Raw genomic sequence first — 12976 nt, 5'->3', positions numbered from 1 at the left:
TAAATTTTCTTAGTAGATTTCAATTTTTTTATCAAAACACTTGCTACTAATTTCATCGTTTGAACCCAACGCTGATCTTTAGTCAATTTGCTAAATAAAAAATCTTTTGGTTTGCTGTGAGATTCATAGCAGTTGTAACTTATGACCTCACAATTCCTTGATCTTCAAACGCAATCTATGAATTCCTTTTCTAACAACAAAACTGTACACATTTATCCATTTTACCTTCAAAACTGGGAAGTGGCGATGACAATACTAAGAGCCTTCATTCAAAAACGTCATGTCACTGCAAACTTGAATTTTCTCCAGTCGCCTAAATGTTCGAATGTTGCAAAATGTAGGCTATCCACATTTTCTGGACAGATCTCAATTTTTCATGAAAGTGCTTGCTTGGTGCGAGTTTTATCGTTTCAACGCAAATGCTGATTCGGTCAATCTACAATGTCCGCAATTTCTTTTGTTTGCGTTTGTAGACAATGAATCAACGTTATGAGAACGAATTTGTTCGCTCTGCCATACCTAGAAAAAAAACGAGTATTTACTCTATAATAACGTACGGTTTTCGAAGTATTAGATCAGAACATTGATCACTCTTTGCTGTGTACGTACTTGTTATTATTATTTTTTTGCATCGATCACCTGCTTTAGGTTACGTAACTCAAAGAAAATCATAATTTGTTGCCGTCATAATGCACCGGCTATAAAATTCATTACAGTAAAATCTTCCACATATTTTTAAACCTTTGTCAATATTTTTAAACCTTTCTCCCACTGATTAAACATTTATGTCAACGAAAAGGCGACAACTTTTGCATAAGTGCTGAGAAGGAAGCATTTGAAGTGAGCGTAGATACCTTCTTGTAAATCGCGGAGGGCTGACGCCTATATCCATTAGAAATGAAGCTACCCTCTTTTTCCTAAGCATCGCCCAGACAGACATTTGCAGACGTTGAACCAAAGCTAAAAAGGATTAATTTGATGGCTGGTCTTTCATGTTCATGTAAATAATTTTTTTTTTAAAGTCACAATCAGGGTCTCATTTTATAAGTTATTTTGTTAATTATGAATCCATTTATCGAATGTGGGCAACAATTTGACAATTTCTAACATCTTTTATGCCTTTAACTTTCTAAAGATTTAGATAACTACGCTATACGTTAGAAAATAGACTGTATAAATAAGTGACGTCAGCCGAGTGGCTTTTAGAGCGAAGCATAGCTTCCAGTGGTGGGCACTAGTTACTTTCAAAGTAATTGAGTTACAGTTACTTCGTTCAAAAAGTAACTAGTTTTAGTTACAGTTACCGTTTTTTTTAAAAGTAACTTGTTGCAGTTACTTTTCAAAGAAATGGATGTGTACTGACCTACAACTACTCTTCTTTGCATGAAGTAGGCTACAAGTTGAAAAATACATGATAAAGGGCAAGACGATACTTTGTTCGTAGCTGTTGCCTAACTACAAAACAGCGACCACTCTGCTAGCTGTCCACATACTATAATGCTTCTAAAAATCCATAATCCAAGCCCAAAACGTCCGCCTACCAAATATAAAAAAATAAAAAATTGAAAAAACGACATGCCAAGGACACTCCGTACTTATAAGCAGAAGGCCGTGTCAATACTTTTATACCGGTATCTAAAATGAGCGAAGGGGCACAACATCAATTTCCTTTCAGAAACAACAGCATTTCAAAATGTTGATCGCTAAGCCCAGCTCGCTTTGGCTTCAAAATGTCTTTTCCACGGGCAGAAAACATAGATTTACAGGGACGCAACATTTAGCCGAGTGGCTTTTAGAGCGAAGCATAGCTGCATAACATCAGCCGGAACTATAAAGGCTACTCGAAAAGGGATTCCGACTGAAATTAGGAGTATGGAGAACCGGGAAAAATTTTCCTATATTCTATTAACTAAAGAAAAGTGAAACAAAACCAAAACAATGACAAGGTTTGCTTTTTGGCAACACATTATGCCCAACTGCAGTACATAGTTATCCATGTGCTTTTCATATTTCCACCTGCCAAATATTATCACAATTTGATGGCAGTTAGCTCTGCATTGGAAAATAACTTCTGCGTGGACTTCGCAATACAGGCGCTATACCAAAGCCGCTATGTTCAATCTGCCGCGAGTCTCAAGCAGGATTTTATTTAGTCGTCATTGGGCAATTTGTTGCAATGCAAAGTAAAACAGGCATAAAATAGAAAATTTTAAATGCACAATATTATAAACTGCTTGTGCTGCATTGCAATACAAAATTTAATAATTTTCTGATCTTATTTTTGACTGAATAAACAATTGTGGCTGGACTATGAAATCGATGTAGTTGCAGTGACGTTGCCGTTTTTAAGAGGATTTACCCAGCTACTAAAACGATGTATTTTTAATACTGAAAAAAAGTCTACAGACATTGAATCAATGCAAAATGCACAAATTTTTCTTGCCGGGTAGTGCTAGGCAAGTCGGCATAGACTTCAAAACTTATTTGAGGTTTATTCGTGCATTTTTTTTAACTTCCGTGATGTTGCAAAAAATTCAACTGTTTTTTGCTATTACAATCTACTTTGTGACAAACGGTCCTACTCAATACAGTTTCTTTTACTAAGTTAAACAAAACTTGACAACACCATAAAATGAATCAAAAACAAATATTTTCATTCTGGTGAGTGGAACAAACTGCAAAACGTTTTTATAAAAAAAAAGTGTCCAGAGTGTCGTGAAGATTCGTTTGACTCGCACAGAATAAGATACTTCCCAACAATACAAAATTGTGTGAACCATAGGCTATAGACGAAACAGCTTGAATTGTTTCTGACTATACTGAAAGACAACAGTGAAACCTTTTCAAGAAAAGCAATTCTACTATTGCGTTATTCAAAATCAGACAAACGTCTTCGGACGTTAAAATCCTTTAAAATGAACAGCTACATTGAGCGCTGACAAATACGTCGGCAAGAAAAACCACAGAGAGAAGAATCTTAAAATCATTTGTCAGCCTTCAATCTCTCGAGAGAATGGAAACCGCACACGCTGATGACGCGGAGAGTGAGAAAAAACGAACATTTTTTCTTGATTGCAGTGTTTCTTTATTTTAAATGTGGTAAAAAAAGTACTGCTTGTCTATTGCTTTGAATCAAGAGTATTTTAAGCAATTGAATGACAATTTTACAATTTTCATAACCCCAGATAAATTTTCTATCTGTTGTCAAAAGATGGTAATGATGAGACTCGTAATAAAAGAGTTATAAGCGCTTAAACTGGGTGCTGAATCAGCACCACCTGGGGATTCGGTGGAACCCAGAACCTAGGGATAATAGGGTTAACTTAAATTTATTTCCTAATGTTACCGTAATTTTCCATGTAAACTGTTCCCTTTTTTCTATTTATTTCGGGAGCAGTTTACATGGAAAATTACAGAAACATTAGAAAATAAATTTAAGTTAAAGTAGTTCACTTTAGTCTTCTCTCGTTTGACTTGCAGTAGCTTAGATTGGCAATGCCTCTTCGTGCAGCCAAGTTCACTTTAGTAAAAGAAAGGGTCGCATGGGCGAAGAGGTTGTACCCTTCAAGCTCTCACTGAGCATGATACCTCAATTTATTTTTTAACTAACTTATTGTTAATGATATGTTTTTGGATCGACGTGACTATGTAGTGGTAGGGTATGGTCAAAAATTGTTTATGATGGAATAAAGAAAGTAAAAAGGAAACCAGTCTTGATGCTATTTCAAAATGCTCCTTGAGCAACCTCCAACACTTGTATAAGCTGAGCAGGCTAGGATTGTTTGAACTGCAAGTGGCCTTGTCTACTCAGGTGGACCACACGAGAATAATTAATCGAATTATTTTCATAAGTGTCTAACTTGTTGTAGGAATTTAGTTTCAACATCTGAAAACATGAATGGAACACGGTTTTGAAAGAAAAAAAATCAATTGCCAACCCAAACCTCAGCATGTCACTGCTGGCTACTCAACAATAATAAACAGACTTCTTTCAAGCGATCCTACGTATGTGGGTGAAAGTTGATGGAAGTATCAAACTTGCTGGGAATCAGTGTAAATTGGAGTGCTGTGTCGATGCATTACCGCGTTGTATGGAAGGGTTGCTATTCACTATTTCCAAACTATTCTTATGTGCTTCCACATTTTACAGGTCCACTGGGTGGCAGTAGGTATTTAATCAACTTGATCGTGACCTGAAGTCGGAATCAGTCACGTGACAAGAGGTAACCATGGTGAGTTTCGAACCAAGGTGCTCAGATCCAACGCTATCATACCTGCAGCCACCTGTGTTTTATTACAGTAGGCTACAGATTAGTTTCGGATTTCATAAACTTTGATCGTCGCACATGCTGATGTGAAGGCCATTGTAGGTTGATAGAACTTTTTATTTCGTCATATTGTCGTTTATCTTTATCCTCGGACTGACAAAGCCTTGATTGATTATTCCTAGTAGTTTCGCATACCGTTCTTGTAGAGGCTTTTGACGCAGGGCCAGTTACCGAGATTGACAGAGTGAAGTTTTCGCGTAATTGAAGTCTTTCCATCCACTAGGTGCCGCTGAATCGAGAGCAGTGCTTAGAATGCATCGCTCAAGCGCACACCCCGAGAGTCGATCAAGCGTTGTTTGTTTTTGTTTAATACATTGAGTCGGGCGCTTAACTTTCTGAGCTATCCTGTCGGCCGGCTACGTTATTGAATGAAATGATAATAACACAAGGATAATGATGATATTAAGAAACAGTGACAATCTAATGCTAGGTTGAACAATGAACATACATTGGTTGGAAAGCAATAATTGGCCTTTTGTTTAGGAGAAAAGCCCGCAAGGGGGCGATGCTGATTCTAAATGGGAAGATATTTCAGGAAAACTTAAGGACGGACAAGATGAGAAAGCGTGGACTCAAATATATTCTGAGCATGTGGCCAACTTTGATGTGAGTCAGTGTTGTATTTGTTGCATACTAGCGCATGGTCGAATAGCCTCAAACAACTCATACCAAGCCGAAGAACATCACTTCGACTTGTGATGAGCTATGACATCAACAATCAATAGAAACAAATGCTTGTTGCGTCATATTGAAACGCGATTTCCACATTTATTCCAACTCAAGGATCGACGTCGTCTGCGGGCGAACAAGCGATCTCGCTCGCGTTGTATGAACATCATCCCACAACATGCTCGTGTGTGCGCTGAATCGCGCTCGCACACGCGGTTGTCCCCCGCGGAGCAAAAGTCAAATCATCAACGCTGGTATTATGAAGTCATCAATGATCTGTGTGACGTATTTAGCTTGTCTATCGAACTTTGCTTTTGTTCGATAGCGCGTTTTCGAGTTTTTCTGTGAACTTGTTTTCCAACTCAAGCAGCTCTGCAATGTTTCAAAGCAGCGCAGTGTTGGTTATGATCAGACAGAAAGAATTTTGGGAGTTAGCTGAGCTCGTTGAAAGCTGTGGAAAGTTTTAGTTGGTAGCAAGTTGTGAAGGTTCAGGAAGTTTCTGTGAGGCAGATTCAGCGACAAGTCAAAGAGTATTTTGCCTCAGTGTTCTCAGGTTCGATTCATGTGCCACATCGTGGGTTCTAATTGACATGATCGCGCTGTTTGTTGCGATGAAGATAATTCGTATTCGCGCGATCGTGGACGAAAGTCGTGACATGAAAGGCAATACAAATTTGAACACGATGGTCGACGAAAACGCTCGGCTGCAAAGCTTTCAATATCGACTGCGATCTGAAAAAGAAAATTAACAAAAGTAACTGTTTTCAAAGGAATGTTGTTGTGAGGCGATAAAATATCAGACAGTCGTCTAGTCAGCTTCATTCAAATGGAAATATAGTATAGTATTCTTTCGTAGGCTGTAGGGGGTGGGGAAATCGCACAAACGTCTCAGCAACACTCCACGTGATCTGACCTCTCTTGTGAAGTGAAGTACACAGCGAGTGGTCTAAGATAGCTATGTAAACACATGCCAGCCACATTGCGAATACATAGCACCATAGCACACTTACGTCATTCTTCGAAACTATTTTGCGAGTTGACTATGACGTTTTCGTGACTGCAAACGTCGAGTTCAATCAAATCGCCTAAATTTTTAAAGACCGAGCACAGTTTGTGTCATGGGTGGTTCGCATCGTTCCTGCTGCTAATTAATTGAAATTGTTCAGTTTATAGAAATCAATCTGATTTCATCACTGACTTCACAGATTAACACGTACAAAATGCCTCAGGCAACTTGAGCAAGCAACTTGAATGAAAGCTAGATGCCGAAAGGGGAAAATAACCTAAAAAGCGCATGGATCCAGTTGTCCTGTTTTCATAATCGAACTCCACTATTCGAGAGTCATTGCTTGATTATGACGGAAGTCCTATTGTTATAAAGCGTTCGCGACGGTTGTAAATCGTTTCATTACAAACCGTCACTTGATTATCTTCCTCTCAATCGATACATGAATGTTTGCTCCAGATGTCATTGTTTTCCAACCGTGTTTGGATAACTGGGCTCGTGAGCAGATTGCTCCAGCATATGGAGCACACCTGCAGAAGAATGTCCACGCGCGGTTCCTTGCACTGCGTCTGACACGATGGATTCCGTTACGTCATAAAGAACCGTCACATTCTGTTCCTTGCAATAATCGGCTAGAAAGGTTTGCAAGCCAAAAGTTTTCTACAATGTAGTCGGCATCTAAAACCAGTGGCGTAGCCAAGGGGGGGGGGGGGGGGGAGGCGGGGGGTTGGGGGTTACAACCCCCCTTTGGCACGCGTGTGACGTCACGGTATTGAGAATGATGCTTTCAATCAAAAGAAATTGCCTAATTAACAAAATTGCATTAAAAGAGCGAGTTTTGCCAATACCAAACATCTCAGCCAGGAATTAAGCAACAAGAAAACATAGAGACTTAGCTTTATTTCCGAAAAATGCCGAAGAAAACATGATCTTATCCTTCTGCTATGCCACCGGACAGCACTATTTTACAAAAATATTCATACCCACATTTTTGGTGAAAATGCCTTTAAAATGCACCAAATTCAAAGTAATTTTTCAAAATTTTCTGGGGGAGGCCCCCCAGACCCCCGCCGCTTGATTGTCAAAACCCCCCCTTTCAAAATTCCTGGCCACGCTACTGCCTAAAACACAGTTTCGCTAGAAAGTTACTTTGTGTGACTGTTACATTTGTAGACTTTTTATCTCAGCGTACAAACACAAATCAAACGTTTAAAGCTCTTTTTAGAAGCATAAAAGTCAGACTTTCTTTTTTGGGTCTGCAATACGTTGGTAAAATGCGGAGATTAAACTTCAATCTTCTAATAACTTTGTAGATGCATATTTGTGTTAGATGAACTGTGACGTACGATGTGGTTTCCGAGTAATTTAACTTAGTTGTTCCATGCTAGGTCAGTCAAAGCACTATTGGCGAGTTTCGCGTGTGAAAATGAGCAAGAGTGTGCATTGCATCATATCGGCGTTGCTTTCTTTTTGTACAAATACAACGTTTCCAATACCTTACATTTGTTATCGTCAGTGCGTTGCAATTTCAAAGACTTTTTCTTGATGCTTCGCTTCGGCAAAACGTTGTGCAACCGTCAAGTTTTGCTTGTTCTGTAGAGTGGAGTAAGGTATTGAACACAGACTCATCATGGCATGGAAACACATGGAAACAAACAGTTTTTCTAAGCAAAGTTTCAGTTGTACAATGGTCACGCAACTTAAGGGCAGGAAAGTATGTTCACGGATTATTACAAAGCAAACTGTTTGGGCCGTTGCCAGTGGGAAGTGCCAAAAGGATGGCTTTACCAGGGAAATACATTATTTTGTAAATTTATAACAACGTTAGTTATACGAGTAGGCTACGTATAATCACGCAATACAATAGTTTGTTCTTTGATCTGCTTTAGCTCTTTTTCTTTGTGACATCACAGACCTTTCGTAAGATTTTCCGTTTGAACTCATCAAGTCAAGGTTTATAGGAAGTTGAAACAAGAATTTTTCAATCGGAAATGCGTATTGAAATTTGTCTGTGATCTGACAATTATCTTCTGGAGAAAAGTGAATTGATGGAGAAAAGAAATTTTCAAGAACAAAAGCCAGAGGAAAGAAAACTTCCGCAAAAGCCGTCTCTGTCTGGGGATACAAAAGGGAGAAAGGTATCTTTTTCCAAAATATCTGTCGATGAAATTCAACCACCGGAGAAAGAAGAATGCGGGAAACATCCTCCAGATCTTTGTTCCTTAAAAGATCTTTCAAATTCAACTCTCCCAGGAGATGACAAAAAATTACCCGGTCTTTGTGCCATCACAGAACATAAAGATGGGGAGGAATGTATGGATAAAGAGAAAAATGAAAACCAGACATTTACTTATGACATCACAATACTGAGAGAAAGTAGTTCTAACATGCTTGGAAGTAAAGAAACTCCACCACTTAGTAGAGAAGGCGTGACCAGAAAGCTTCCACGGAGAGCGTCGTCCGTGACGTCATCAGGCGATATTTCACAAGAAAGCGATCTTACCTCATCAGTCCAAGCGCCAACGTCATCGGGAAGCACGACGTCTTATTACACGAACGCGTCATACCAGACAATATCAACACGCGGTTCTCGCAGCGATTCTACCCGAAGTCTTCGGTGGACTGGAAGCCAGCCTGGGATGGCTGTTGATGGAGGAAATCGGTTAATTACAATGGCTCTGAAACGTGAGTGGAGTCAATTTGAACTCACTCTCAACTACATGAAGAAATCGGATCTTAGTCTGGACGTCATTGATGACGTGAGTATGACGTCACGACAAGCACATCATAGTCTGTAACACAGCAATGATGAGAGCTTTTTCGAGAAATTCAATACATTTTTGTGATAGAGGAGTTTGTTTCAGGCAATTGCATGCAGTGAATGGTTTCATGTGGGAAGGTGAATGGGAGATACCGAACAAACTAGGGTCATAGAAAGAATTGGTCAGCAACAAAATTTACTTTAAGTTCAACAACTTTTCACTTCAGGAAACTGGAATCAATCCATTTATGCTGGCATCCCGTGACAACCGCGTGGGGGTCGTAAAGCGTCTGATTGAACTGGGGGTTGACATCAACGATCGTGCTCGGGTGAGTCAAGGGCGTTTCATCGCCCCATGTGAGATCATGGCCGATTAAAGTTCATCACCTCATGTGAGGTCATGGCCGATTAAAGTTCATCGCCCCATGTGAGATCATGGTCGAACGAAATCTCTTTGCTTAGTCACGCTTCGTTAACGTTCCAGCTGTTTCAGTTTTGTGATTAGTTAATAAAATAGTTATTCGAATTTGTAGTCTCAAATATAAACAATTGAATGAAAAAATAACAGTAACCTCTCAAGTGCATGTTTGAATTTGCATGACTTTTGACTCTTTTTTATTTCTGTAAAAATAATGTCTAAAAACACATTATTAAAAGTTACTACAGACAGTTGCCAGTGTTTCGATCTTCCGATCTCTTCAGAGTAAGTGAAAGTGGAAAGTTGTCTTGAAGTTTTGAGATGATGGTTTCTAAAAGTGATTTTAAAAAGCCAATGAGAATTGATTTAATTTTAACATCATTTTAGACATTGTTTGTAAAGAAATAAAAAAGTCAAAAGTCATGTAAATTTCACTTTGTGTGGAGTTACATGTACTTGAGAGGTTACTGTTATTTGTTTTATTCACTTGTTGATTTATGTATATCAGTTTGTATCCTCTGTCGATCCTTTTCTTGTATCATGGGCCAATTCTATAGATGTTTTCTGGTACATCCTTTATTTCCACCCCTTCATTTTCTTTGAATCAAATATTAACATGAACATCTTCAAAACCATAACTCATCATTGCTACTTTATGACGTGACAAGCATAGAAAAACATCTGCCAATTTTGTAACAGGACGGACAATCCGCTATTCACTTCGCTGTTGCATATGGGAGAGAGGAAATTGTCAAAATCTTATTGAAAAAAGGAATTAACCTTGGTGCAAAAGGAGGGGTGAGTCCAATCGAAGTGTAGAAAAACAAATGAATTCAAAAAGAAATGCAAGTTAGTGAGAGGAATGAGCGATTTAGAAGAAGAAGGATTGTTGATAGATGGCTCTATACCGAAAACAATAAAACATTAAAAAAAATATTATTGAAACTGAGTTAATTGTGCTTCTTCCACACTTGGACAACTAGATAATTCTAGTTGTCTAATTCGATAAATTAGAGCGAAATGTAGGTAATTCTAATCTAATTCGGTAAAAACTTGTTTGCTCTGATTGTAGTTCTTATCCAATCTCCAGTATTGCTAAAAATTCTAGTTTGTCTAACAGTATTTTTTGACAAATGCAAGGATACTGCGCTCTTATCAACGTTAAACAAAAAAATGCAATAAAACGATCAAGATCAAAGTGTCATTCCATCCCTTGAACAGCAAAGTCATGAAAAATTCGATTATTTCATCAATTCACTGACGTTACAATGCATATTATGACGTAAGTGGTTTAGACGCTGTGATGGTGGAATGACACATTGATCTCGTGTTGCCACATTGGCGTTTTTTCCAACTAAAAAAGATATGTGACAACTGCGTCCAACCAATTCTAATCTAGTTTAAATTCTACTCTAATTTGTGAAAATTTGGGTAGCTGTAACTCTAATCCTAGTCTAATTTGTAGGCTAAAAGCTTAAATTATTCTAATTCTAATTCTAATCTAATTTCGAAAGAGTACAACAATTCTAGTTGTCCAAGTCTGGCTCCTTCCTCTAATGCCAAAATCGTTTTGTTTAAAATGGCTTTAAAGATAAAAGAGTAATACTGTAGAGTGGGGAGCATTAACTTTTGTACTTGTTGCCATTTATGTTGCATTTGTTTTGGGTGAAAAGTAATTATCTTCATAGAGCACGTAGTTCCTACCTAATTCGAGCAATATCAGCCGAATATAATAATAGCCTACTCATTTGCGAATAATATCGCAAAAAAAATAAATACTCCACTGGTCAATTAACCGGTATGGTAGTTTTAAAAACATAGGCAACTTTTTTAGGAGGGAAAAACAAAATTTTGGAGGTTATTGTCACCCCAACCCTTTCCTGTCTTATATGATTACCCCTGCTTGGAGGAAATATCACTTGGGTAAACAGGGGTCAGCAACCTTTTTCTAACTGCGGGTCAAAATCAAACTTTACAAGGTCTTGGCCGGCCATAGCCTACTACAGTAATACTAGTTTTGACAGGTTCAGGTTTATGACTTCAAGGCGTTGACGTAACGCCTTCAAAATATCCCATGGTAGTACTCTTGTAAGGAATCAGCTAAACAAAATTTTCAACAACATAAGAATGTTTACTGAACACACAAATGTTGCCAGCTGAGCCGTATCAGTTGTGCTCTCATCGCCATTGAGAACTGTAGATCTTCAAGAATCTAGACTTTACAGTCTCAGACATCTTTTCTATGCGTCGGTTACGGTTCTTGGGGACAGGGTATGGGATGGAATGGAAGACGTTTTTTCCATCTTCCATCCTGAGATTTTCTTCCATTCCATCTCAGAAATCTCTTCCATTCCATCTTCACAATTTATCTCCACGTTGAATATGCCACAAATAAACCTAAAAACCATAGGCTAAATTTAAGCTAAAAATTTAACAGCATTATTTTCCTAAGGATTACGTACCGTTTGGTGTTAGTGTGCGCAAACGGGCTTGTTCTTCCTTTCTTTGGTCTAAGTTTTTGACGCCATGAAAATAAATAGAAACAACTGTGCACTTTTCGTTTTATTTCTTCCTTTTCCCAACTCTAGTGATAAGCAAAATAAACAACCGTTCTGTACCTCAGCCAAACTAAAAACTGATGAATTTGTGCTCCACGCAGTCAAAAAAATAAATCGTGTAACTTACAAAAAATGTGAGATCATCTGAAGGCAAGCGCGAGACTAATTTAGTTTCTCGCGCGAGCTTGCGGTGATCGAAGCCAAACGTCACATTGGAACTGTTAGATGTTTCCTTCTCTTGGGAGAAGTGTGAATCGTTTATTCTGATTGGTCAATTCTGCCTTAGGAGTCAGGACAGTAGGTTTGACGAATACGCGTCAGGCAACAGTCCCGTTAGTTTAATACGAACCGAAAATTGAATTATTTCAGCAAGCAACGTAATATTTTGCATGTCTTGATAAAGCGTTTGAAAGTTAATGATGGAATTGGGATGGAATGATGGAAGATTTTCTTCCATCCCATCATCAAGATCTTCCATTCATTTCCATCTTCCATCCCAAAATCTGTCTTCCATTCTATTCCACCCCATCCCATTCCCTGCTTGGGGAATTTGGTGTTATTTGAATTTTGTGGAAATGGTTTCGCTAACATCCATCATAGCAACATCTTATCACAAATTTGATCTCAATAAACAGTTTTTGCTGTTAACTGTGCCACCTTGTAGCAGGCAAAACTATTATTTTCCGATTTATTGGTTTTCCTTTGAAACATAGAACATTAGCCTACTGTTTTGAGCTATTTTTGAGTAAGTTAAGTCTGTCTTTTCTTGTTTGGCTAATTAGCCTAACTCGGAAAAATTTATTGAATAGGTTGTTGCTTTACGTTGAATTCCTTGTTTACAGCAACGCTGCAAATCAAGACGTGGGCCTGCCAAACTGATTAATGCAAAGTACTTTTTCTCTCATTCAGTTGTAAAATATCACTAGGTAGACCGTAGACCAGGGGTCGGCAAACTTTCTGTACTACTGGGCCAAATCTACAAACTTCCGGTAACGTGCGGGCCGCATAAATTTCAACCTATAAACATTAAACAATCGCCACATTATCCTTAAAATCATGGCGCACCTGCAACTCCTATTCTTGTGTCTATTGCACAATGAGACGTGTTTGTTGCCGGTTCATATTTATTATCAAACACGTATTAAAACGCAATGCATTGTTTTTATTTACTTATCATTTATCAATGTGAAGGATGATGTTGTTTTTGTGTCGCGGTCAAGGTGTTTAAATCAACTG

General features: G+C 38.3%; 1 protein-coding gene across 3 annotated transcripts in view; it reads left to right on the top strand.

Annotated features, from left to right (window-relative positions):
* Positions 1–4171: 4171 nt before the first annotated feature.
* LOC145785594 (uncharacterized) overlaps positions 4172–12976 on the top strand; it is a 63960-nt gene continuing 55155 nt past the window's right edge. For 2 of the 3 annotated variants that reach the window (XM_082597278.1, XM_082597264.1), the window contains exons 1-4: positions 4172–4232; positions 4812–4934; positions 8992–9093; positions 9882–9980. In XM_082597278.1, coding sequence (XP_082453404.1) covers positions 4230–4232; positions 4812–4934; positions 8992–9093; positions 9882–9980 — 327 coding nt within the window. In that variant the 5' untranslated portion in view covers positions 4172–4229. Of the gene's footprint in view, positions 4233–4811; positions 4935–8653; positions 8763–8991; positions 9094–9881; positions 9981–12976 lie in introns of those variants that run through there. The other variant, XM_082597272.1, reaches the window with a different exon arrangement.

This window comes from Aplidium turbinatum, chromosome 2, assembly GCF_918807975.1.
Source record: "Aplidium turbinatum chromosome 2, kaAplTurb1.1, whole genome shotgun sequence".
NCBI classification, from domain to species: Eukaryota; Metazoa; Chordata; class Ascidiacea; order Aplousobranchia; family Polyclinidae; genus Aplidium; species Aplidium turbinatum.
This window is presented reverse-complemented; position numbering and strand designations above follow the sequence as displayed.